The 25445-nt window shown below is 56.9% G+C and overlaps 1 protein-coding gene across 3 annotated transcripts in view; it reads right to left on the bottom strand.

Moving 5' to 3' along the window:
* Nucleotides 1-25445, bottom strand: part of TTC39A (tetratricopeptide repeat domain 39A) — a 44642-nt gene that overhangs the window by 2331 nt on the left and 16866 nt on the right. For all 3 annotated transcript variants that reach the window (XM_074221476.1, XM_074221477.1, XM_074221475.1), the window contains exons 3-16: nucleotides 25020-25151; nucleotides 18435-18511; nucleotides 16517-16584; nucleotides 15942-16006; nucleotides 13888-13987; nucleotides 12424-12489; nucleotides 10789-10897; nucleotides 9985-10052; nucleotides 9556-9615; nucleotides 5785-5946; nucleotides 3970-4061; nucleotides 2453-2573; nucleotides 2117-2228; nucleotides 1092-1206 (exon numbers count right to left, since the gene is read on the bottom strand). In XM_074221476.1, coding sequence (XP_074077577.1) covers nucleotides 1092-1206; nucleotides 2117-2228; nucleotides 2453-2573; nucleotides 3970-4061; nucleotides 5785-5946; nucleotides 9556-9615; nucleotides 9985-10052; nucleotides 10789-10897; nucleotides 12424-12489; nucleotides 13888-13987; nucleotides 15942-16006; nucleotides 16517-16584; nucleotides 18435-18511; nucleotides 25020-25151 — 1347 coding nt within the window. The remainder of the gene's footprint in view (nucleotides 1-1091; nucleotides 1207-2116; nucleotides 2229-2452; nucleotides 2574-3969; nucleotides 4062-5784; nucleotides 5947-9555; nucleotides 9616-9984; nucleotides 10053-10788; nucleotides 10898-12423; nucleotides 12490-13887; nucleotides 13988-15941; nucleotides 16007-16516; nucleotides 16585-18434; nucleotides 18512-25019; nucleotides 25152-25445) is intronic.

The raw sequence follows: 25445 nt of genomic DNA, 5'->3' as shown, positions 1-25445 counted from the left end.
CCGTGCCAGCTCGGGCCTTCCTGGCCCCCCAGCCGCCGTGCCAGCTCGGGCCTTCCTGGCCCCCAGCCTCCCTCAGGCCCTTTCCTCCCTCTGACCCAGGGGTCCCCCATGGTCCCCCAGGGCTCCATCCTGGACCCCCTTCTCCTCTCCCTCCTTGCTGCTTCATGTGATCCCCTCGGCTCCCAGTCCTACCCCAGTCTCTCCACAGACCTCAATCTTTTTTGGGGGGGGGCACTCAGGATTAAGGGACTTGCCCAGGGTCACTCAGCTCCTGTCTCAGACTGAATCTGAATTCAGGTCCTCCTGGTTCCAGGACCGTTGCTCTGCCCACTGCGTCAGCTAGCCACTCCTGACCCCCCCCCCCATCCTGCCCTTCTCAAGGTGGACCCCAGCGGGCATCTTCCTTTCACCTCCCACCCCTCGAGTCCTCCTGGACGCCCCCCTTAGCCCCCAGCCCCCAAGTTGTTGCCAAGACCCGTCAGTTCCCTTGGCAGCATTGCTCCCCTGGACTGTTCCAGAAGCTGCTGGCCCTCCCCACTCCAGTCCATTCTCCCTGGAGGGTCCGGCTGTGTCCCCTCCCATCTCAGGAGCCTCCAGTGCCCCCCCATCACCTCCAGGATCAACACCAGGCTGCTGCCTTCAGTGCACTCCCTAGCCCGGCCCCTCTTCCCTTTCTGGGCTCCCCCCATACTCTTCCATCCAGACTTTGGCCTCCTCACTGTGCTAGAAACACGACCCTCCATCTCTCCCTCAGGACGTTTGACCCCTGGGCCACAATGAGAAGAGCAATGACCACTCGAGTCTAGTCGTCTAGGGGCCGCTCCCAGACTGGAGCAGGCTGGGCCAGGCCCCCACCAGCCCCACGTCTCATGGGACTTTGTATAAAGGTGAAAAATGAGGCCAGGACCTGCCTTAAGCCAGAGCCAACCCCGTAGAGCCTGGACTCGGCGGCCCTGGCTGGACCCTCTGGGCAGCCCCCCCAGGACAGCTCTCCCCTCCTCTCTGGCCACGTCCCTTCCCCCCGAGGCTCCAGGCTCCACCCACCCCCAGGGCCATACCACCTCTCCAGGAGGGGGCAGGGGACCCCTCACCTGGTGTGGATGAAACGGAAGTTCTCCTCGGCCTCCTTGACCCGGCCCAGGTGCTTCTGACATAGGCCCTGCAGCAGCTTGACCACGCACAGATCGTCCATGGAGAAATCGTTGGCTGAAATCAGAGAGGCCTGGTGAGGCTCCCGCCACAGCCAGCCCGGCCCGCCGGGCCATTTGATGGATGGTGACTGTTGGACCTGGTCCCTGGCGGCCATCACGCTTTCATTCTGGTCGTGGAGGGCCTCCCAGTTACCCCAGGATGGGGGTCAAGAGGTCCTGGGGAGGGCCGTGGGCAGCGGGCAGACACCTTGGAACAAGTCTGGCATCTCTGGGCCTGCTGTGTATACAGTCGGGGGCATTTAAATGCTTGCTGAACAGACGAATCCTGAGCAGTCAGGCCCCCAGTCTTGGCCCAGCTTCGGGCAGCCCGCCAGACCAGACGCCAATGATGCCTCCAGCCCCCCCCCCCCCCCCTGCCACACTGGACCCGGGCCATGTCACCCTCCTCCTCAATAAACTGCCTCCTGCCTCTGGGACACACATTCTCTCTTTGGCATTTAAAGCCCATTTCTGCCTGTCCAGGAGGACCCCGGCCCCTGGGGGGTCCTCCTCCAGACTCCAGACAGCTCCCCCCGCTGTGGCCCTGGCCCGGAGCTCTCTCCCCCCTCCCCTCTGGCTCCCCAGGCTCCCTTCCAGTCCCAGCTAAAGAAGCTTTCCTGCCCCCACCCCCAGCTGCTCTTGCATCTTCGGCCCAGCTGCAGGCGTAGTCTGCCTGTATGCAGCAGGCACTTCATAGATGCTTGCTGCTGGGAGAGGGGGGTGGGCCTGCAGTTGCCCTTCTGGCCGCCAGATGGCCCCCGTGCGCCAGCAGGAGCGCCGCTGGCTCTGGGCCCGCACAGGGCAGAGGCCAGGCCGGGCAGAGGCCAGGCCGGGCAAGGCCTGTCCCAGAAGGCCGCGAGGCAGGCGCTGCTCTGGGCCTGGGCAGGGTCCGGGGGGCCCTCACCCCCAGCACCCACTGCAGTCACCTGGGGCCTTCTCCACAGTCTCCTGGGCCTTGACCAGGATTCCCAGCATGCCCTCCGTCAGAGCAGGCTGCTTCCCGATCACTGCGTAGCCATTCCAGATGTACATCATCTCCTGCAGGAAATGGGGGGACACGACCCCCGTCAGCCCCTGTAGACTCACCCCACCCCAGCTCTCTCTCCCCTCCCTTTTCTAGGTCTCAGTTCCCCCATACATGAGATGGGGCCCTCTGGCGCTGCCCCGCACCCCGGGAGGCTTGGGAACTTTTATAAATGTTACCCAACGATCCCTCTAGTCCAGGGCGGCCAGGACCTAGAGGAGCAGGATAGGAGCCCTACCAGAGCCGGCACAGGCAGCGGGATGGGGTTGGGCTGCAGGTACCGTCGTGACTTCCGGATGGCAAACTTTTCAGTTGGCAGTGACTTCCCAGCGATCTTGAGCTTCAGGCCTGGCACAGCCCTGCCAGGGAGAGAAGGCTGAGGTCAGGAAACCTGAGTGGGTGAGAGGGGGCAGCTCCCAGGGCACCCCAGGGAGAGACAAAGGGGAGAAGGGCCTCAGGGCTAGGCAAACCTTGGCTCAAAGGGACCTCAGGTTCTTCCCTGCTGGGGTTCTTTTGAGGGAAACAAAGAGGTGATGGAGGAGGTACTGGAGAGAATATGAGGGAGGTGATGGAGAGAACATGGGGAGGCGATGGAGAGAACATGAGGGAGGTGATGGAGAGAACATGGGGAGGCGATGGAGAGAACATGGGGAGGTGATGGAGAGAACATGGGGAGGTGATGGAGAGAACATGGGGAGGTGATGGAGAGAACATGGGGAAGTGATGGAGAGAACATGGGGAGGTGACGGAGAGAACATGGGGAGGTGATGGAGAGAACATGGGGAAGTAATGGAGAAAACATGGCGGGGCAATGGAGAGAACATGAGGGAGGTGATGAGAACATGAGGGGAAGTGATGGAGAGAACATGGAGGAGGTGATGGAGCAAGGCTTCCTGAAGGAGAACAGATTTCAACTGGGTCCTAAAGGAAGCTGGGGCAGAGGTGAGGAGGGAGATGGTCCAGGTCTGGATGGGGAATAGCCAGGGGGCTGATGGACAGGCAGGAGGGGGCAGGTCATGAGGCACTGGGGAGCCCCTGGAGTTTATGGAAGGGGGGGAGGAGAGACTCCTGGATCTGGCAGCTAAGATGAATGACTGTCATTGGTCACTGGGTGGGATGAGAAGGTCCCACTCCTGGCTGCGGGGGTGGGGGGGTGAGAAGAGGGAGAGGAGAGGAAGTGGAGGCATCTGAGGGAAAGCCACGAAAGGCAGGAGAGACAGAGACGATGCTGGAGGGGCTGAATGGGGCCGCTATCTCAATGGGGAGATGGGATGGGGGAGTCAACTTTGGAAAGGAGGTGGGGGCAGGAGGGGGTTCCCCCGAAACAGCCTCAATCTTTCTGCAAAATAGGAGGCAAGTTCTGAGCAAAGGGGAGCCAGGGGGGTGAAAGGGGCTGGAAGCCCACCAGGGTGTCCATGTGGAAGGTCGCATAGATGGTTTGCTATGTCCCGGTGTCTCTCCTCCTTGAGTCAGCTGGTATCCAGGAGGGGCGGCTGTCTTGTCTTTGAACCCACTGGGCCTAGCCCAAGGCCGGGCAGACAGTCGGTGCTTAATGGATAACTTGCTGGCTGATTGCCTCAGGAGGTAGTGAGCTCCCCATCACTGGAAGTCCCCATGCCATCACTCAATGACCATTTATTAGGAAGGTCAGAGAGGGGATCCCCACTTGGGTACAAGGGACCAAAGTAGCCCCACAGGCCAAGGGGGGCCTCCAGACCTGGGGGGCAAGATTAGGGAGGAGAGCAAGGGTCTCACCGAAACAATTCGACTTCATCGTCTCCGAAGGGCTTGTAGTCGTCCTCTCCGAACATGCTGAGGTAGGCGGCTTTCATGTAGATATACGTGGCCTGGGGAGGGAGAGTGACCTGCTCTGGCTCCGTGGCTGACCTGGGCCCAGCCTTTCAGGGGACTCCCTCCTGGGGCCTGGAGGGGCCCCCACTGTGGTCTGGCCTCACCGCTCTGGCACCAGCTACAAACGCCTCCCCAGGGTGCTCGGAGCTGCCCTACAAGCCCAGCCAGACTGGTCTCACTGGTCATCTCCCACCTCCACACCTTTGTATCACCCGGGCCTGGAACACTCTCCTCTGACCTCCCTCAGAATCAGCTCAAGCATCATTTTTCAGGGGAAGCCCTCTTTGATCTCTAAGCGACCAGTGCCCTCCCGATAGTTGTTCCAAGAGGGAAATGCCCCTGGGAATGCGTCCTGGTAGAGCCTGGGGGGCCCGATGGGGGCCTGAGGAAGGGGAGGCCACTCAATGTCCCCTGAGTCAAGGGGCCGGCTCTGAGCAGGGACGCCTGGAGACAGTGGACAGGAGGTCTTGTCTGCTTCCACCTACCCCCATAACCTCCTCCTCCTCCCTCAGCCTCAATTTACTCATCTGTCCAGTGAGGGACTGGACAAAACCAGAATCCTGGGACCAGAGCCCGACTCCGTGGTGCCCTCTGGTGGCCAATCTGGGAGCAACATGGATCCCCCCTCTCCATGTAGAACCCCAGGGGGCCTCTGTAAACACCCCCCCATGCCCCAGAGCCTTCCCTGAAGTCTCTGTGGGTGGGCCTGCGGGCTCATCTGCTGGGCCGCTTCTCCCAGGCCTCATTCTCTCCTCTTTCCCAGTGGGATGAGAGACAGTTGGACCAAGCAAGGATCACTCCCGGCCCATTGGACAGCTGTGTCTGGTGGTCTGAGGACTTTTGGTTGTTTGTTTTTGCAAGGCCATGGGGTTAAGGGACTTGCCCAAAGCCACATGGCTGGTGATTATTAACTGCCTGAGGCCAGATTTGAACTCAGGTCCTCCTACCTCCAGGGCTGGTGCTCCTTCCACTGCACTATCTAGCCGCCTCCTGGTCTGAGGACTCTTTACAGGGGCTGAGATAACTGTCTTGGGGGGTGGCTTTTTTCATTTGTTCATTTATTGTAAATCAATTCTGTTTTTAATCCTGGGCTAGACCTCTCGTCTAACCCCTGTCCAGATGGGGAAGCTGAGGCCAGGGAGGGACTCTCACAAGGAGTAAGCAGCAGAGCCAGGACAAAGGCCTTGACTCCCATCCTGCCGCCCTGCCCCCACCTCTCCTCCCTAGGGACTCAGTAAGGGAGGGAGAGTCATCTGGCCAGCTCCACTGTCCAGACCAAAGTCCCCCCCACCCTGGGATCCTGCCTTCAAGTCCCACACTTTTCCCCACCATCCCCCTGACCCTAGGAGGAGGAAGTTGGAGCCTTCCTGGTTTTCCCAGAATTTCCTGGAGGGGCAGAATCCTGGGCTAAACCCACTTGGGAGGGCAAGTCCCTTCCCCTTTTCTGTGCCTCAATTTCCTTCACTGCAAATTGGGACTAAGGAGGTTTGCTCTTTGCCACTTCAAGAGGGATACCAGACAGCCAAGAGTGGTGAGATGAGGCGTCTTCTGGAGCCACGTGTCGCTGGGAGATAGGGGTGTTCCAAAAAGAAGCAGGGAGCCTGAAGCAGAGGCCCCTGACTTCCCATCCATAACTTGATTGCTCCTACCTTCTGAGGACTCTGCCCCCACCACAGCCGAGTAAGTGGGACCTCCCCAGGCTCCGGCAGCCGCCCCTACCTTGGACCAGGAGTTCTCTTTGCTGAGCAGGTCGGCGTAGAAGTAGGCCATCTTCCACTGGCACTTGTACGTGAAGCACCACATGAGCTCCCAGTAGCACATGTGGTGAAACTGCTTCCAGTGCTGCTGGGCCTCGCAGCACTCCTCGAAGCGCTGAATGGCCTGCCCGGGCAGACAAGCACAGTTGGGGGCTCACCCTTCACTCGCCCCCGTCATGGCCTGGCCTAGGCAGACAAGCACACCTGAGGGTTCACCGCTCCCTGGGTGCCCCCTCCCCTCCCTTCCCTATTTCTGGTCTCCCAAGAACAGACATACTCATTGGTGAGGGGGCACATGTCCCTGTCTGCTCAGCCCCCCTCCTTCTCTTTTCCTTTTTTTTTTTGCAAGGCAAATAGGGTAAGTGACTTGCCCAAGGCCACACAGCTAGGTAAGTGTCTGAGGTCGGATTTGAACCCAGGTCCTCCTGACTCCAGGGCCGGTGCTCTATGCACTGAGCCACCTAGCCGCCCCCCTTCTCTCCTTCTCACCTGTTCTTCTGGAGCTTTATCTGACCAGGCCCCATGTTCTGCTATACTATGAGGAAAGAAACAGCCTGAGACATAAGAAAACGGACTAGTCCTGGCTCTGCCCCCAAGCTGTGTAGCCTGGACTGAATCATGGCCTCCTCTGGGCCTCAGTTTTCACGGCTGTAGAATGAGTGTGGAGGAGGGAAGGGAGAAAATTGGATGAAATTCTCTCTAGGGGGCCAGGGTGGAGATGGAGAGGAGGGGTTCTAGGCCCTAAGCCAGCATCCCACTGCCCTCCGAGGGAGGCTGAGGGAACAAAATGTGTGGTTTGGGCCAAAGAACTGAAGGGTAAAACCTCATGGAAGTCTGGACCTTGAAAGTCTTATAAAATGTAGGCAGATAGTCAGGAGGGTTGGGGAGGCAGCTCAGCAAGGCTCAGGGCAGGCCTGGTGCCAGAATGATTTCCTAATCGTGTCTCTGAGCACGAGGCGTTGCCTCCAGAGGGCCCTTAGACCCCCCGTGCTGTAGTGGAAATTCATTTTGAGCACGGCTTAGACTAGAGAGCATTGACATCCTGGTCACTCCTCTGCTCCTGTGACTGTGAGAGGCTGGAGCAGAGGAGAGCATTACAGGCCCTTTCAAAGGCAGGGAGATTCTGGTGCGGGGAGCCAGGGGAGACGCAAACTGTGCCCTCTGCTAGGGAGAAAGGCCCCTGGGAGGCAAGACCACCAGGATGCAGAGCTCCTTTCCTCCACCACCTCCCTACCGGGGGCCTCAGCTTTATTCTCAAACTGACTCCCAACTGGTTCCCAGCTAAGGTGTTAATGGATCACTAAGATCTTATGAGACTGGGGCGGCTAGGTGGCGCAATGGGTAGAGCACCGGCCCTGGAGTCAGGAGTCCCTGAGTTCAAATCCAGCCTCAGACACTTAATAATGACCTAACTGTGTGGCTACTTAACCCCCATTGCCTTGCAAAAACCTAAAAGAAAGAAAAAGAATGCTCTAAGAAGCACCAAAGGGGTCTTTGATAGTCATACTGGGGAAAACAGAAGGATCAGAGAAGGGATGGGACCACTGCTAGGGGATGATGAGAACGGACAATGGAGAGAAGGTGGGGCAGCTCAGTGCTTAGATGGTTTCTGTTTCCTCTCCCAAGGAGAATGAATGACCTTTGGCCTGGAAAAAGCAGACCAAAAAAAGTTGATAGAGTTGAAACCCAATTTGAGTAAGGATCTGGGCCTCAGAAAGTGCCTATCTGCCCTCAGTGAGGTCAAGACACAAGGCCTGGACAAACCCACCCCAAGGACTGAAAGATTTGGGAGATGTGATTGCTGAGCCACTATCCAGAGAGGAAAGATGCCGCCACCATGGAGATGGCAAATGTCCCAAAGAGGATGGAGACTGCATCAGGGAGCTTGGCCAACGTCCAGGCTGCAATAGGAAAAGGTGGTCTGAGCATTTAGAAAGGAAGCAGCAGTCCCAAAGGGCCAGGACGGCTTCGGCAGCAACAGGGCAGGCCGGACTAACTTCATTTTCTTGTGTGACAGAGTAACTGGAAGATCAGGAGAAGGCATCTGATGAAGTTTCTCCTGCCGTCTCTTTGGGAAAGAAGGAGGTGAAGGGAGGGAGAACAGTGGAGAGCAGCCTGGCTTTGGAGTCACAGAATCTGGGTTCAAGACCTTCCTCTAAATTAAGTTCCCTGTGCCTCAGTTTCCTCACCTATAAAATGAAGGGGTGAGGATGGATTTGGTGAAGTCTCCAGCTCTAAACCTACAGTCCTAGGATTTAGAACTGGTTAGATGGTCAGATGCCAAAAACAGTCACCTCAATGAGGGCCTGTCAACTTGGAAAGAGGTCTCCGTGGAGCGCCCCGCAGGTCTGTTCCAGGCAAGTTTTTATCAGTGACTTGGACAAAGCTGGGAGCGATTGCCAACAGAAAAGACAGAGGCTGGACTCCCTCATCAGGGGGGTCTCACAGGGTTTCCCTTTGGGTTTGGGCTGGTCTTTTTTTTTTTTAAGGTTTTCTTTGCAAGGCAAATGGGATTAAGTGACTTGCCCAAGGCCACACAGCTAGGTAATTGTTAAGTGTCTGAGACTGGATTTGAACCCAGGGACTCCTGACTCCAGGGCCGGTGCTCTATCCACTGCACCACCTAGCCGCCCCGCGTTTGGGCTAGTCTTGAAGCCAGCCGAGGGCACCAGGCCTTCCCGCCCCGAGCCTCCATGATGCTGAGACTTTATAGCTTTGACATACTAATCCTAGGTACCAAATAAGGATGCCATGATGATGGAATGACAGGTTGGGGCAGTCTTTCTGGAACCTTGGGGGGCCGGCGGGCCCAGGTCAGGACTCACAGATGCGTCAGGGCAGAGCAGACAGCACCTCGGATTTGGAAGGAGAGGGTCTGGCTTTGAACCCCAGTTCTGAAATGCTCTCAAGATGGGACCTCAGGTAAATTGCTCCACCTTTCCATGCCTCAGTTTCCCCAAGAATAAACTGAGGATAACAAACATGGTCTCTGCCTCCTAGCCTGTCACGAAGATGGTGCTGATGAAACTAAAACATTACCAGGACAAAGGCCTGGCTCTTTGTTAATGGGCATAGTGTCAGCTCGCTGTTCCTTGTTTAGAGCTGGGGATTTGGCAGCAGCCGCGAGGGGGACCTTCTGTCCTCTGCATCCCGCCGGCCCTCACTAGTCCAGCCACAGGCAGCCACCCCTCCTCCTCTCCCCCTCCCAAGCTGTCCTGTGGGGGGTGGTCTACTCCAGACTGGGAATTTCCTTGAGGGCAGAGCCTCCTCCACTCCCCCATTGAGAGTTCCGGGTCCTACCTCTGGGGTAGGACCCCCAGGCCTCTGGGGACTGACCACTGTCCATTGTGGCCCAGGTGAGGGCACCTCTCAGAGGCGTTCAGGGCACTGAACTTAGAGGCAATTACCACCTCAAACATGTCTTAACTCTGGATCCCGGCAAATCTCCTAAGCTCTCTGCCTCAGTTTCCTAATCTGTAAAATAGCACCTATCATGTCTATAGCACTTTAAGATGGGTAAAGTGCTTTATGTTCTTCATCCCATTTGACAGTAGTGGTTAAGTGACTTGTCCGGGTTCATTCATCTAATCAGTGCCTGAGGCAGGACTTGAACACAAGTTTCCTGACTCCAAATCTAGAGCTCAGTTCACTGTTCCCCACCCCCAGTTGCCTCGATGGTCTTTTCTAGATCTACATTTATAGTCCCAGGACCCCGAAGGCTTCGGCTACTCACTGTGTCAATGTGGCCTTTGATGGCTTCGATCCGGCCGGCAAAGAAGAGGAAGATGGCACCCTGAAAACAGAAGCACCCCCAGAACCCCCTTGAGTGGGGGCAGGGTTCCTCAGGAAAGCCTGTTGCAGTCTTCAGTAATCTGAAGGCTGACACAAGAAATGAGGGACAGATGTGTTCTGTTTGACACCAGAACTAGGACTAGTGGAGCTCAAGTATCCTAAAGTCACATAAGGAAGCAATTTTGGAGCAGTAGTGAGCTCCCCATCACTGGAAGTGTTCAAACAGAGCTGCTTGAGAGCCTTCCTGCACCGGGTGGGATGTGGGTCAAGTCCTTGAGACCCCTCTGGGATTCTGTGAGTGCCGAGGGAAGCTCGTGAGCCCCCAGCTCCTGGTCCGGGGGAGACACAAGGGACAGGAGAAGCAGCTTACCTTGGGGTAACGTTTCAGATAAGGCTGGAGGAGCTTCTCGGCCTCTTCGATGTTGACATTCCCTGTGCCTGTCACAGTCCCAAGGAGAGAGACGGGTTCAAGTTGGAGGTGGGGGTGCCATTCTGCACCCCAGAATCTGGTCCAGTTCCCTCATTTTACATCTGAGGAAACTGAGGCCCAAGGAGCTTGAGCATCTCCAAGTTCATGCACATCCTAATTTGAACTCAAGTCCTTGGGTTCTGAATCCATGCAGCTCCCCAGGCCAAGAGGAGCAGGGCTAGGCACATAGCAGGCTTGTCCCTGATAAATGAGCAGCACCCACGCTGGAGTCACCCCCTTGGATGAATTCAGCCCCTGCTGCACAGCTACCTTCCTCTCTCCCAAAGGGGCAAGGCTGTCTTTCACAAGCCACCATCAGTGTGCTTCCACCATGATCATCAGAGCCCCCTCGGGGTGCTTCCACCAGAACCTTCAGAGCCCCCTCGGGGTGCTTCCACCAGAACCATCAGAGCCCCCTCGGGGTGCTTCCACCAGAACCGTCAGAGCCCCCTCGGGGTGCTTCCATAACCATCAGGTGAGAACCATCGAGTCAGCCAGGCTCAGCTTTGGAAAGGGGTGTTTTCGGAGGTGGAGGATGAGCCTCTCCCCCAAAATTCTTGGGGCCCTTTCCCAGAAGTACAGAATTACCTAGTGGATTTTTTCTAAGGGTTTGCCTACTCCCCCCCCCAACCTTGGCCCAGGAATCAGATGGGGGAGCTGGAAAGTGGCGGGGAGACTGAGGCCGGTGAGGACATGTCTTCTTACCAAGGACGAAGCTGAGGAAGGTGTGATAACAAAGCAGCAGCATGGTGCAGAGCACGGCCCGGAAGTTGTGGACAGAAGCCCCCTCCTCCAGCTGCAGCAGCCCATAGTCCTGAGCAGGAGGGAGGGGAGAGCTGGAGAGCCCGGCTGGGGGGCTCCTGCGGGGGGAGCGGGCTGAGGGGTCACCCCCCCCCAGGAGTGGGAGGCGTCCAGTCCCGGAGGGTAGGGGCCTCATGCTGGGAGACGGGCAGAGGAGAAGACAAAGGGGCACCCCGGCGGCAGGGCCGAGGCCACACGGCCAATGCATAACTGAGGACCCAAGCGTAACGGGGGAGGCAGAGAAAGGATGAGAGAGAAGGGAGAGGCAAGAAAAGGAGGGGAGAGAGGAGAGAGGAAAGAAGTGATGGAGAGAAAAGAGGGGAGAGGGGGAGAAGATGGGGAAAGGGAGGAATGAGAGAGCCTGAGCGGAGGGGTGAGAGGGGGTGGAGGCGAGAGGGGAATTCAAGAAAAGGGACAGAGAGCAGAATAGAGGAAAGAAATGAAAAGGAAGAAGAGAGGAAGAAGAGGAAGGAGGCAGGTGAGGGCCTGGGGAAGAAAGGGGAGCTAGAAAAGGCGGGGGAGGGGAGGGGACGCCCTCACTCAGGACCCTCAGACACCATCTGGTCCAGCCTCTCATTCTGCAAACAAGGAAACTGAGGGCAGAGAGGCTTAGTTAGGCCCAAGACCACTCAGGACACACGGAGAGCTCGGATTTGAACTCAGATCCTCCGAGTCCACATTTTACCGGCTTTCCTCATGGTCTCCCCCATTCTGTCCTAAGATTTGTACAATTTCTTCTGCTACTTCTTGTGGGTAAATAGGCATTTGCTCAGAAAAAGGAGACGAGGACCCTGCTGTCCTCATTTAGGGAGGCTGTTGGTCCGCTGGAGAGCCCCCAGAGGAGGGAGGGCAGCCGGCACTGGGATCTTGTGCCCATCTGTCATGGGCAGATTAGTCGAAGGAACTAGGGATGTTTAGAGAAGACTTGGGGGCACATGTCTTCTAGCAGCAGATAGGGCGCCACCGCTAATGACCCCAACACAACTACAAGGAAGAAAATCATGTCCCGCCAACTGCCCACCAACAGAATGGGCTGCCTCACAGGGAGGGGACCCCTGCCACTGGAGGTGCTGGCGCTTGGGCTGGACGACCAGATTCACAGCGGGGGACCAACAACAGTTGGTGATTCTCCTACAAGTTTGTAAGAGGGGAGGCCGGGATGGGAGCAGAGGGAATGGGGGTCTTCCTTTTGGTAACCAAGGTCAAGGCTTCCTAGGGGGGGGTTTCCTCTTGGAAAATCCCAAAAAATCAAGAATTGGGAAAGACTGCGAGGTTGCCTCATCCCCAGAGGCCTCCTCTCCATCCCAGGAGAGTCCCCGACTAGTCTTCTCCAAGGCCCTGCCTCCAGAGAGGCCCAGATAGAAGAGCCCAACACCCCAAGGGGGGGACTTGTCCAATCGAACTTTCATAGACCACGAATTCCACATTTGCTCCATGGAGTTGAGAGCCTGGGTTCGAGCCGGGCTGGTCCTGGGACCCACTGAGGCTGGGGCGGGGGGTCGGAGGGGCCTGAAGGCAGTTCAGGAGCAGAGACTCTACCTTGTTTCCAGAGATCCCCACGAATTCCAACAGCCGCAGGATCCTGGCAGGAAGCATGGACAGTGTCTGAGGGGTGGGAACACGGGTGAGCACAGGTGGGAGGGAAAGGACTCGCCCTCCTTCAGGGTCTCTCCGTCCCCTGGCTGCAAACTCTCCCCTGCCCACCGGCACACATGGACCCTCCTCGCCAGACCAGAACGCACCTGCCCCATCGAGGGTCTGTGCGGGGGGTATGAGTGTGGGGGGAGCCTCTAAGCCGCCTAGGGCAGCGTCTCCAGGAGGGTCCCTCTAAGAATGACCCGCGTCCCCGGAGCCCCATGGGAGGGGGCCCTCCATTAGACCAGGGGCCCCCCTCATGGATGATGAGGGGGGCACACCTTGGGGCAGGTCACCTTTGTGAGGGCAGGGAGGGGCGGAGGCCAGAGGAAGCAGGGGAAGGGGCAGCAGAGCCTGGGCCAGAGTGGGCAGGCCCAGATGAGACAGCAGAGATGGGCTCCTGATGCCAAGAATCAAAGAGAATGGGTTCCCTGGGGTCCCCTCCCACCCGCGGACCCTGCCGGAGAGTCAGCCTCCTGCTCCTGGGATGAGGTGAGGCCCAGGGCCCTGGCAGTGGCCTCTGGGGGCCCAGGCTGGCATGTGCCCACCCAAGTGAGTGGAGGAGGTGGTTTGATGCGAGGGGTTCCAGAAAGGCCCCGAAAAGCCCCCCCAGCCCCTCAAGACTAGAAATTCGTCCCTCAGTATTTTTATCCATCAATCATGAGCCTTCCGCCAAGGGCCCACGAGGCACCAGACCCTGCTAAGCACAGGACTGACTCCTGGCCGTTGGTCCTCTGGAAACAAGAGATGCACCCCAGGCCCAGCGGGGGGGCACCCCAAGTTCCAAGAGCTAATGATGAGTGACCCAGCTGAGACCCGAACCCCGGGCTCCCGGGGCCTCCTCCCCCTCCGCCTCCTGGAGGACGTGAGGAAGGGGCGAGGGGGCAGGACCCACCCCAAGCACCTACCAGCTGGGAGACCTCGAGCAAGTCTGGGAGGTCCGAGCCTCAGCCTCCTCGTCTGCAAAACTGAGGCCCCTCCCAGCTTTAAGCGTGTGGCCTGGCCGGAGGCCGGAGCCAGGGAGGAGGGAAGCCGCTTGCTCACTGATTCTTGCTCACTATTGTCCTGAGGTCATACTTATGTCATACTTACGCTTCTGTCTACACTGCCAAAGCCCCCCCCCCCATAAGGGGCACCAGAGTCGGGCTGCGCCCCTCAGAGACTGGGTGGGGAGGCATCCCGTGCCTCCTGCGGACCACTAAGCGGACCCTTTCTAAGGGCTAGAGGTGGGGGGGCCCTTCTCCCACATGGGCCCGGGGTCGCTGGGGGGGCCTTGGTGTCTGAGCGTGAAGCCCCCAGCCCGGCCCTGGCTGTGCGGGGGGGGAGGGGGGCAGATGGGCTTCCTGGGGGGCCCAGGCTGGCACTTACCAAGTTAAAGGCTCCCACTCCCAGCTTCACCCCTCCTTCGAAGTGGCTGTGGTTTTCTCCCCTGGAGTAGTTGGACGACTGCACCAGGCTGTCCAGTTCCCTGGCCACACGGAGCCCCCGTTCAGTCACGGCTCATGGCAGGGCTCCGTGGGGGCCGCTCCCCCTTCCCCGGCCCCGGCCCACCTGAGACACCCAGATCGGGTGGTGCCCCGGGACCCCTGGGACACCTTGGGACAGGTGACATCACGGTGGTGAAAACAACCGGTCCGAGTGATGATGCCCGACACGGGGTCCCTCGGCGGACCCTCCACTGCTCAGGCTGGGAGGCGGGGGCTTTTATTATGCCTAATGGTGGTTGAAGAAACCAAGGCAGGCAGAGGCAGAGTGACTGGCCCAGGGCCCCCCAGCTGGGAAGTGTCTGAGGCTGGATCTGAACTCGGCTCTTCCTGACCCAGGCCCAGGGCTCTGCGCCTGCCCCTGAAAGGAGCCTTAGAATGCCAACTCCCAAGACTGGTCCTTAGAAGGTCCAAGCCGAGAGGGGGCTCAGAACACAGAACGTTGGGGGTGGGCAGACCCTAGAACTTGGAACATCAGGCCCAGGAGGCACCTTAGGGCTTGTCTAGGTCCCATCCTTCCCTTCTGCAGATGGGGAAACCGAGGCTGAGAGGGGGATCACAACTAGTGAGCAGCAGAGACTGAGCGGGGCCAGACCTCCACCAGGCAGGCTTGCGTCCTGCGTTCCCCATTCATGGGCAGGGCAGCCCTGCTTCAGGGGTGGCAAGCCTCACCAGAACCCCAGCTGATGAATGGGGGCTGCCCTCCCTTGACCCCCAGGCCCTGCTGAGAACAGGGCCAGGACACAGACTGCAGAAGGCCAAAGACAAGAGGCCCCCAGAGACCCAAAATACCCCCAGAAGCATTATTTTTTTTTTTGGTTATTCTTTTTAGGCTTTTGCAAGGCAAATGGGGTTAAGTGGCTTGTCCAAGGCCACACAGCTAGGTCATTATTAAGTGTCTGAGGCCGGATTTGAACCCAGGTACTCCTGACTCCAGGGCCGGTGCTTTATCCACTGCACCACCCAGCCGCCCCCAGAAGCATCATTTTTGTGGGATCAAAGAACTGGGGGCAATAAAAGGATGCTCATCCACTGGGGAATGGCAGAGCCCAAAGAAGTCTGGGGAAACTGCAAAGGGATGACCAAGCCTCAAAGTGAGACTTGACCGGCCCGGAGAAAATCTGAGAAGATGGGGCTCTCTTCCGCCATGAGGACAGAACATGGCGACACTGCCCATCCTGGCTGGCGCCAGGTTGCCAGAGCCCTCTTTCTATTGAATCTATGCTAAACCTAGGAGGGAGGGAGGGCCGGAATGAGGGGAAGGCAAAGATATAGTAACTGAAAAAAGAAGAAGGAGGAAGAGGAGGAGGAGGGAGTGGGATCACGCCTCTGGCTTGGTGTCCCCGATAGCTGGCAGGCTGCCAGGCCGGAGACCAGCCTGAGATGAGCCCCAACCAGCTCCTTCCAAAGGAGACTGTCTGGGCTGGAGGCCGAGGGGCCACGGCCCTGTCCAGAAAGGGAAGGGAGGCCTGGACGGGGTCTCAGCTCATCTTGCTCCCTTCTTCAAAGAAATGCCACTTCCTCCATGAAGTCTTCCCTGATCTGCCCAGGGAATGCCCCATCTCCATCCCACCAGCACTGTTTGCACCTCTCTGACCTGGCAAATGAATGTATGAAGTCATGGGAGAAGGTCCAGGATAAGGACACTGAACAACTGCCTTGGAGTGTCAGGGGCAGAGGAGGCAGAGGGGCTAGCCTTGTTCTGCTTGGCACGGGGGCAGAGGGGCAGAGGGGCTGCCTTGGGGGGGATGAGCTCCCCATCCCCAGAGACCGATAGATCAGGGATCGATAGTTCAGAGAGCATTCCTGCCCGGCTTGGACCAAAGCAACCCGGTCTTGGATGAGTGACATAAGGCCAGGGCTGCCCTCGTCCATCGGGCTGCCCCAGCCTGAGGCCCGCCCTTGCCCTCTGCGCACCTTGGGACGCTGCCCACTCACTTGTAGGTCTGGTAGCTGTTCCGCACTCTGATTCCTCCTTTGATGAAGCTGACCATGTTCTCGTCCTGTGGGAGGGAGGTCCGGGGGAAGGGATTCAGGGAGGGGCTGAGGGAGAGGCGGCGGTCAGTGGCCCAGATGCCCAAGGTCAAGAGCAAAGGCAGACACGGCATCACACGGGACGATGGTACAGGCCCTGGGACCGCCCGGCCGAAGGGCCTCATACCCAGTCTGACCACAGAGAAGGAGTTCCATCCACCCCAGAAATGCTGGGGCTGGCTACCGAGTCTCGGGACGGAGAGCGACCCCTCTGGCTAGAAGGGAAGGGTCTTAGAGGCCCCTCATCTCACAGAGGAGCGAACTGAGACCCCAAGAGGGCATGGGACTTGCCCAGGGTCTCACTGGGAGTAACTTGCCACAACTGAGATTTGAACCCAGGGCAATGTTGCCGGGGTCAACCACGCTCTCCAGCCCCAGCTGGCACCGCATCCCTTGGGGCCTGGGGGCTGTGGTGCACACGGGATGTGAGCAGGAAGGACCCTCCCCCAGGGTGAGGGAGGCCGGCGGGCCCCACCTACCTGCAGGAAGGTCAGAGCCGCTCTCTGCAGGAGGCACTCGGCATAGCAGACTTCAGCATGAATCTCTTCTGGGGGAGAGAAAACCCCCGGGTCGGGATGCGTCTGTGTATCCTGCGGGATGGCGCCGGGGAGCCCCTCACCACTAATATGGGGCCGCCCTCTGTCCCTGGCTCTGCCAAGCCCTGGGCACCCTTCAGAGGAGGGGGCTGAGGGCTTCATGTGGACACCAGATGGGCCTTTGGGGGCCAACCTCCTAAAGGGAAGCTGGTGCCTCCCCATGGAGTCATGAGAGTCAGCAATCCTGAATGGACTGTAAGAAAGGACCTCGCCAAGTGCTGGCGGCAGAGCAAAAGGGTCCGGGTAGGAGACCGAGGCACCAGGGCCTTATGGGACCCTCCAGCTGAGACTGGGCAGAGCCTTTGGCTCAGTCTGATCCTTCATGGGACGGAGCCGGGGCAGCAGGACCGGGCCTGCGACTCAGAATCCCCCCTCCCTCCACTGGCACCATTGTCTCCTCCCACACCCTCATCTTTTTGCTCTTTGATAATGAAGCTTTTTGTCAACCGAGTCGGGCATCCAAGCTGGGTCCTCATTTTACAGAAGAGGAAACTGAGACCAGGGAGGTGAAGGGGCCGGCCTATACTCACAGGTAACAACAAACAGCCAAAGACACAGAATTTGAGCTTGGACAGGAAGAGGTGGGTCCCCAGCCTCTAAGGCGAGGGCCTGGCCCACAGTCCCGATAGCCAACCTCCACGTGCCTCGGCCCCTCTCAGTCCCCCCTGACCCCCTCCCCCGGCTCCAGGGTCTGCCCACAGCCCATCAGACCCATGAACACAGCCACCGTGCACCCCGAGCCTCCTCAGCTCTAGACTCTTCCTCTCATGGTTCCCCCCACAGGCCTCACGATGGCCCCGAGTGGCAGAGGTGGCCTCCCAGAGAGCGGCGTCCAGGACAGGCCCCGCTGCTCACCCAGGGGCACAGGGGCACAGGGGCAGAGGAGCTTCCTGAGGTCTCTGGACTCTAAGACCACAGGAATTTTGGCCCCACACTTCATTAAGACAACCTGGCAGGCAGAGAGGACAGGACCGGCCTCTGGCATCGTGGCCCCCAGGCCCTTCTTAATGACTCGGGGATCATCTCAAGGTGCCTCAGCTTCCTCCTATCATGTGACCCCACAGGCTAAGGCCCCCCTCCCTGGGCCTTGACTTTCTCCCCTGGAAAATAACACCGGGTGCTCCCGGAAATCCCTTTTGGCTCTGAGGTTCTAGGATTCTGGGGTGGCCGCAATGTGTTGAGGAGTGGGGGGGGGCTGTTTGCCGCCACTCTAGTGGTCCCAAATGTCTCTCTTTGAACTGCCCTGGGCAGGGCTGGTACCCCTGCCCTGGCTGCTGTTTCTCAGGGTGGGCTTCTAGAGGCCTATTTCTTCCTTTCTCCCCCAACTAACATTTTCTTTTATGTTTTTTTGCAAGGCAGTGGGGTTAAGTGGCTTGCCCAAGGTTACACAGCTAGGGAATTATGAAGTGTCTGAGGCCGGATTTGAAATCAGGGACTCCTGACTCCAGGGCCGGTGCTCTATCCACTGCGCCACCTAGCCGCCCCAAGACCCCAACTAACTTTGAAGGGATGCCAATGATAATCTTGGGGATCCCAGAGAGTTGGTCAAACTTGGCTGAGACCCAAGAGTGAGCCTTGCTCTGGGACACGGGCACTGCCACATTACCACAGGAGGAACGTGCATGGGCTTCATGACAGCTCTTCCCTTCCAGCTCCTCAGCTGGGCTCTGGAGGGTGGAAATGGCTGGGCCTCTGGCTTCTGGATGCCAGCAATAGGGGGCGCCTCCCCAAAGGTCTGGGCAGCAGCGCTCAGACCTGTTAGACCCTTCCCTTGCCCCAAAGGGCCCTGGTGGGACCTCACCTTCGGTGAACTGGTCCAGGGTAGGCCGATGCATGAGGTTGCTGAAGGAATCTGCTACGGACAATTTTTTTCGGTGCCTGCGGGGAGAGCAGAGGGGTCCCAGAGCTGGGGGGGGGGGCCCTCTCAACTTGGACATTCGCTGCCATCATTCCCCATGCACCCTCCAGGTCCAATGGCTCCTGTCCCAGTCATTTCGACCCACACTTCTTAGGGGGCTGGAGCCAGTCCCTGCCCCCTCTGGGCCTGGCCCACTTCTGGTGGGGAGAGAACCTTTCGGGCAACCGCTTCCTTCCTGTCAGCATTCTTGGCTTCTAGCACATCCTAGACCATGGGATTCCAGCCCTGGGGGGGCAGCCAGGGTGGGCCCCCCCACCCAAGGGAGAGAAACCACAAGTCTTTGGGGCTCTGCCGTTCTCAGCCCAGTCCAGAGGCACCCGACCAGACCAGATGCCATCTGGCTGACTAGCGGGTGACCCCTGGCAATGGCCAGCTGGGGGGGGGGTCTTCCCCAGGCCGCGCTCCTCTCAGTGTCCGACTCCTCCTAAAGCTCAGGCTCAACCACGTCCTCCCCACTCCTCAACAAACTCCTGGAAAGACCACACTGAAAACTCTATAATCTTCTCGTTGCATCGTGTCAGACTCTCCGTGACCCCATTTGGGGTTTTCTCGGCAGAGATACTGGAAGGCTTTTGCCATTTTCTTTTCCAGTTCATTTTACAGATGAGAAAACTAAGGCAAGCAGGGAGAAGTGACCTGCCCAGGGTCACACAGCTGATTATGAGTCTGAGGCTGGATTTGAACTCAAGATAATGATGAGTCTCACTGACTCCTGGCCTGGCTTCTGTGCCCTTTCTAAATGGGCTCTGTGGTCCTGACGCTGGCCTCATCTCCCACCTCTGGGCATCTTCTCCGGCTGTGCCCCCTGCCTGAAATACCCTCCTTCCTCATCTCCTCCTCCAGGCTTCCTTCGGGTCTCAGGCAATCCCCCTCCTCTCCCGGTCACCCCTCAGGCCGGTGCCCACCCTCTGCTAATTATTTCCAACTCATCCAGTCTCTCCATCTAGAAAGGAGCAGCTGGTTTGCCGGGTCCTCGAGGGCAGGGGGCTGCTTCTGCCCTCCTTCGTCCCAGCTGGGGGAGACACTTCATAAGAGCTTGTGGACAGCTGGGCTGACCTCCAGGAACCTGTTTTCTCTCCTTCCAGAAGGCAGATGCTAACCCTCCCCCAATCCCCCCCCTCAAGGAAGCCCCAGCGGAGCTGGAAGATGGGGTGGCTAGACCCTCGGGGGCACACTAGAGAAAGAAGAGACCTAGAAGTCAGGAAGACTTGAGTTCAAATCCTGCTTCAGGCTCTTTCTAGTGGGGGACCCTGGGGATTCACTGAACCTTTCAGGATCAACATCCTCACTTGTAAAAGGGAGGTAGGGGTGGATTTGATGATTCCCAGGGCCTCTTGCAGCTCCCAAGTCTCCAAGCATTAACACTACAGCTGGGGCCCTAGACAGGTCACAGACTCTAAGCCTCATTTGGACCATCTGCATAGTGAGGGTAAAGGTTGTTTGAGGTCCCGGTAAGGGCCCTGTCATTTTAATTTCTCATATAAATGTCCCCTGCTATTGGAATGAATTCCTCAAATCCCAGACTCTGGGTAGGGGGCTAGGAAGGGGTTCAAGCTGTGCCCCAGGGGCAGCTGGGTGCTGCAGTGGATAGAGCACCGGGCCTGGAGACAGGAGGACCTGAGTTCAAATTCAGCCTCAGCCTCTTACTAATTACCTAGCTGTGTGGCCTTGGGCAAGTCACTTAAACTCATTGCCTTGCAAAAAGACAAATCAAAAAAAAACCCCAACCAAACAAGCTGTGCCCCAGGCAGCCCCTGCTTGGTGGGGCGGGGGGGGGGGGTGAAATAAGGCCACAGAGAGCAAGTAAACAAAGTTGTGGGCATCATCAGGCCCATGCCCCTTAGAGTAGGGCAAGGCCAGAGTAGAGGGGCTTTTATCTGGGGTCCATAACCTTGCTCTTTCTTGGTTTCTTTGGTCAATTTTTGCATCATTTCATTCATTACAGACCATTACTGTGAGGCCGGGGCCTGATACAACCCAGGCTAGGGTTGCAAAGTCTTACACATGAAGTCCAAAAAGTCAATGACTGCCAGCCTGGGGGAGTTGGACAGCAAGTTTGTCTGAAGATGGCCAGGGGAGTTGAGTGGACACGTCGGAGGGTGAGGATGCAAGCAGGAGCAATAAGAGAAAGCTGGCACCTGGCCCTCAGGAGGAGCTGGTCCCTTTGCCCTCAGCAGAGGAAGGTCACTGATATATAGCAGATGGGGATTTATGGGGGAGGGTCCTGAGTCTGTGCCAGTTTGTAATAATAATAGGCCTGAATTTATAGAGCCTTAAAGTTTGCAAAGGGTTGATGATCTCCTGAGAAGTAGGCAGGATGGGGATCCCCAGGATATAGAAACCGGAACCTGAGGCAGACAGCAGTTGAAGTGACTTGTCCAAGGTCACACAGCAGCTAAGGGCCAGAGGCAGCATTTGAACTGGGGTCTGTCTACTCCTCAACTGTAAAGAAGGATCCCTTGGACTTCTGTGCATGTGACCAAGGCCCTTCCCCCCAGGAAGCCTAGTTGGGGTGAACCAGGCAAGGCCTTGCAGGGAAGGCGACCTTTGAACTAAGCCTCAGGTGAGGAGGGAGCAAGTTCCAACCAAAGGCCTGGAAGTAAGAGATGGACTATAGGGTGGAGGATGAGCCGGAAGGCCACAGGGCTGGACCCTGGGTAGGGAGGAGAGCCATGGGGGGGGGCAGGTGGGCCTGCAGCCCCAAGCCCCAAGGTCAAGTCTCACCCCTCAGCTAGGTGACTGCGCAAGTCCCATCTTTTCCAGCCTTAGTCTCCCCATCTGTCAAATGGGTCCCATACTAACCAGATAAAATGTAGGGGAAAGAGCTTTGGAAACCAAGGTCAGAGGCTTGACCCATAGTTTCACGGTCATGGGGAGCTTCCCCCCCGTTTTTAGCAACTGAGAGTTCCAGAGGAGTTCAAAGCACTTGAATGTTGTCACTTGCCCAGGGTCACACACATGATATGTCCTACCTAGGTTGGGTGGACTTGAACCCAGATCTTTTTTTCACTGATATTTATTTGCTTTTTCCAGTTACATAGTATGATAGAACCCAGATCTTAGCTCTAAAGCCAGTTCGTGACTCAGCGGGTTACAGAAAAGCAGGCCTTAAGGCAGAGGAATCTGGATTCAATCCCACCTCAGACATTTACTAGCTTTGTGACTTTGTGCAAGTCACTCAATTTGCCTCAATTTACTCATCTGTAAAATGATGATAAAAGCACCTATCTCCCAGAGATGTTATGAGGGTCAAATAGGGCATCACTCAGGACAGTCTGGCACATAGTAGGTGCTCTTTAAACGTAAGTGATTATCATTACCCCATCTGCCTTCCTGCAAGTGATATGTAGGTGTGCCTTAGGAGGATGATTATTCTCCAAGCCTCGGTTTCCCAGGCTAGCAGCACAGGGGTGTGCTGGGACCCCACCACCTTGGAGAGTCCATTAGGAATATTGGGGTGAGCTTTTACAACTGAGAAATCACTAAGTGCCTCAGTGGGGTTTGGCTGACCGAGCAGGTTAAACTTTAAGTATGCCCTGCCTTTTTGGACAGCTGTTTGTTAAACATTTACCAGCACTCCCTATCTATAAACTGCCTCCTTCACAGGCTCATGATGAGGAAGGAACTTGGCGCACCTGGAAGGAAGTTGCTATGGAGGTCATCTGGACAACCCCTCGCTCTTCCCTCCTGAAAGGTCCAGGGCCGTCCCTGGCTGGTGCAGGGCACCCCACTGAGCTGGCGCCAGGAGGTAGCTCAGAAGGCCACCAGGGCCAGGCTCCTGATGATCAGGAAGCCACTCCATGACTTGCATCAGCAAACAACTCTGCCCTCTTGGGGGGTGGGGGGGTGGGGAGGTGGCTATTGACCTGCTTGCCAGGCAACCACTGACCTTCCCCAGGAGTTGGGGCACCTGGGTCCTCCTAGGGTGGTTTCCTAGGCTGGAGCTCACAGTTGGAGGGCTGGCAGAGGCAGCTGGCTGAAACCAGTCAGGGCCAGAGCACAGAAGGGCCCTTGGGGGCATCCTCCCTCTCATTTGACAGAAGAGGAACCCAAGGCCCAGAGAAGACTAGGAACTGGCCCAAGTAGCGGGGCAGGAATTTGGCCCTCACTTAGAGACTCCACAGTGAGGCCTGTTTCCCAGGATGCCTCCCCAAATCTCCCCAAATCTGGCAGAAGCACAGTGTCTGGTGCAGAGTAGGCACTTAAGAAATACTTACTGATGGACTGATCGGCTTCCCGGTCAGCCAGCAATCATATATTACCACTTAGCATTTTCCAGACACCGTGCAAGTCCAGTTGCCGATAAACTGGGCTGCCTCCAGCAGCTGCCCCAACTGTTTCAAAACAATCTGCTCTACTTGGACCAGAGAGTCCAACCCATCTGCTCTCTGGGGTCAAGCTGAAGAAGTCAAATTCCTCTTCCCAGAGTCTTCTCTTGTCTCTCTGGGGTCAACCCCCCCCCCCCCAGTACCTTATGCAGGTCTAAGTGAGGCCTGTACTCTGACGTGGCTTTCTCTTATTACCCAAGATCGCCTTTTCATGGCTCCAAAACTCATGCTTGTAACCCCCTGCAAGGCTCAGATCTTTTCCAAAGGTAGGACAGCTAGGTGGCACAGTGGGGAGCGCACTGGTCCTGGGGTTAGGAGAACCTGAGTTCAAATTTGGCCTCAGATACTTGATACTTACTAGATGTGACCTTGGCCAAATCACTTAACCCCATTGCCTAACCACCAACAACAGAAACGATCTTTTCCAAAGGAACTGCTGCCTAACCACATCTCTACCACTGTATTTGCAAAACTGAATCTTTAGATCCAAAATTTATCTTCTGTTTGTTCCACCATGTTTGCCTGCAGCCAATGTGGTACTTCTCCCAGGTTTTAGCCATGAGCAAAAGAGCACAGAATCTGAAACCCAAGGACCTAGATTTGAATTGCTGCACTAGTGACCTTGGGCAAGTCTTATCCCATTATGGGCCTTGGTTTTCTCCCTTATAACATGAGAGAGGAGATGATGAAGGTAACTCTGCGTAAAACATCCAGGTCTATTCTAGGTCCTATTCCCCTTCATCCCAGGCTTATTTCATTTTAATATTTGTGTTCATCCGGTATTCCAGATCACTAAGCTATTCCCAGCCTGCTTGGCTCTATGCCTTTGCACAGGGCAGACCCCTTGCCTGGAACACCACTCTTTATTCTTTCAGGCCTCTGCTCAAGGCCAGCCTCCTTTAGGAAGCCCTCCCTGGTCCACCCTGATCCGACCGAGTGGTGTCCCCTCCTTTTCCAGTTTTCTCAGAGCCTTTCCTGACTCTTGACCTTGGATCCTGTTCTGGAGCTTTTCCTGTCTCTCCCAGGAGACTGTAAGTTCCCTGAAGGCAGGGCCTGCCTGCCTGAGTAAAGGACCCTGCACACTGCAGACATTCAGTAAATGTTGGCCGAATTGAGTCAAACTGCCTTGAACCCAAAGGCACCTCTGAAGCCCAGTCAGAATCTTCCACATGCATTTTTCTCTTGCAAGAAGCAGTTAGCTGGCACAGTAGATAGAACCCTGGGGGTTCAAATCCAACTTCAGATTCTTAATACTTACTTAGCTGTGTGACCTTGGGCAAGTCACTTCACCCATTGCCTTGCAAAAACAAACAAAAAATTCCAGATGGCTCAGACATCAGAAGAGAAGGCTAGAACAGTAGGAGCACTGGGCAGAGCCAGAATTAGGGCAGGTCAATAGGGCACAAAGAATGATAAAGCAGCTGAGCATAATAACTTCTTATTAAAATAATTAATTAATTAGGAGGCTAGAGGACAGTGTCGCACCTGCAACCCTGAGGCCTCTCAAGCTACCTTGCCGAGAAGGCTCAGGACCCCCGGTTTCACACTCCACCTGTGTTTGCCTGGTACATTTCATGGGACAACTTACTAGTTCTAGTTCTGGCCATTGGCATCTCGTGGTGATTTGAGGCTTTAGGGCCTCAAAGAGTAAGGATGAGGCAGGGGAACAAGGCAGGGGGTTTGACTTCTGGCTAAGGCTGGGGACAAGACTCTTGAATTATTAGTGGTGGAATTTCAGGCATGGCAACAGGGATGAGACTAAAGAGGGTTTTGAGCAGGTGGGTTGGTTTTTTTGTTTGTTTGTTTGTTTTAGGTTTTTGCAAGGCAAATGGGGTTAAGTGGCTTGCCCAAGGCCACAGGGCTAGGCAATTAAGTGTCTGACACTGGATTTGAACCCAGGCACTCCTGACTCCAGGGCTGATGCTCTATCCACTGCATCTCCTGGCTGCCCCTTGCAGGTGGGTTTTTAACTTACTCTGAAACCACATCCCTTTGGGCAGCTGTCTGTCTGGTTGCAGAAGGTCAGGTTCATGGGAACATGGAATGGGAGGGGATGCCTGCCAAGACCCTTTCCACTGTCCTGCAGCAGGAGGGATCCCAAGCCCCAGCGCCTCGGCCCCCCATGCTCCTCGCCCCTTACTTCTGGCACAGGGTCTGAGCCTCCTTCATCATGTTGCAGGCGTTCAGGATGTCCTGAGGATCAAAGGTCATCATGGCTTGCATCTCTAAGATGGTGGCATAAGTCAGGGAGTGGTACATGCTCTCCTTGGTTCTGTGGGGAAAGAAAGAAGGTGGAAGCTGTGGGAATGAGCTGCATCTCCAACGGGAGTCGGGCCCAGGGTTCCACGGGACGTTGGAGAGAGTGAGTTCCAAATGGGGCAAGCTCAAGACCCGGCATCCGACAACAGGCATTCTCATCCGCGTAGCGCCCTTAGGTTGTGAGGTGCTCCACACACATGGGCCTGCAGCCCACTCAGATGGGCCGTGGCTGCCTCCATTTCACAGATGACAAACCTGGGGCTCAGACAATCCAGGGTCTGAGGGACGGTCTGAACCGGGGTCCGCC

This window comes from Macrotis lagotis, chromosome 2 (genome assembly GCF_037893015.1).
Source record: "Macrotis lagotis isolate mMagLag1 chromosome 2, bilby.v1.9.chrom.fasta, whole genome shotgun sequence".
NCBI classification, from domain to species: domain Eukaryota; kingdom Metazoa; phylum Chordata; class Mammalia; order Peramelemorphia; family Peramelidae; genus Macrotis; species Macrotis lagotis.
Note: the sequence above shows the minus strand (reverse complement) of the source record. Positions and strands in the feature narration are given on the sequence as shown.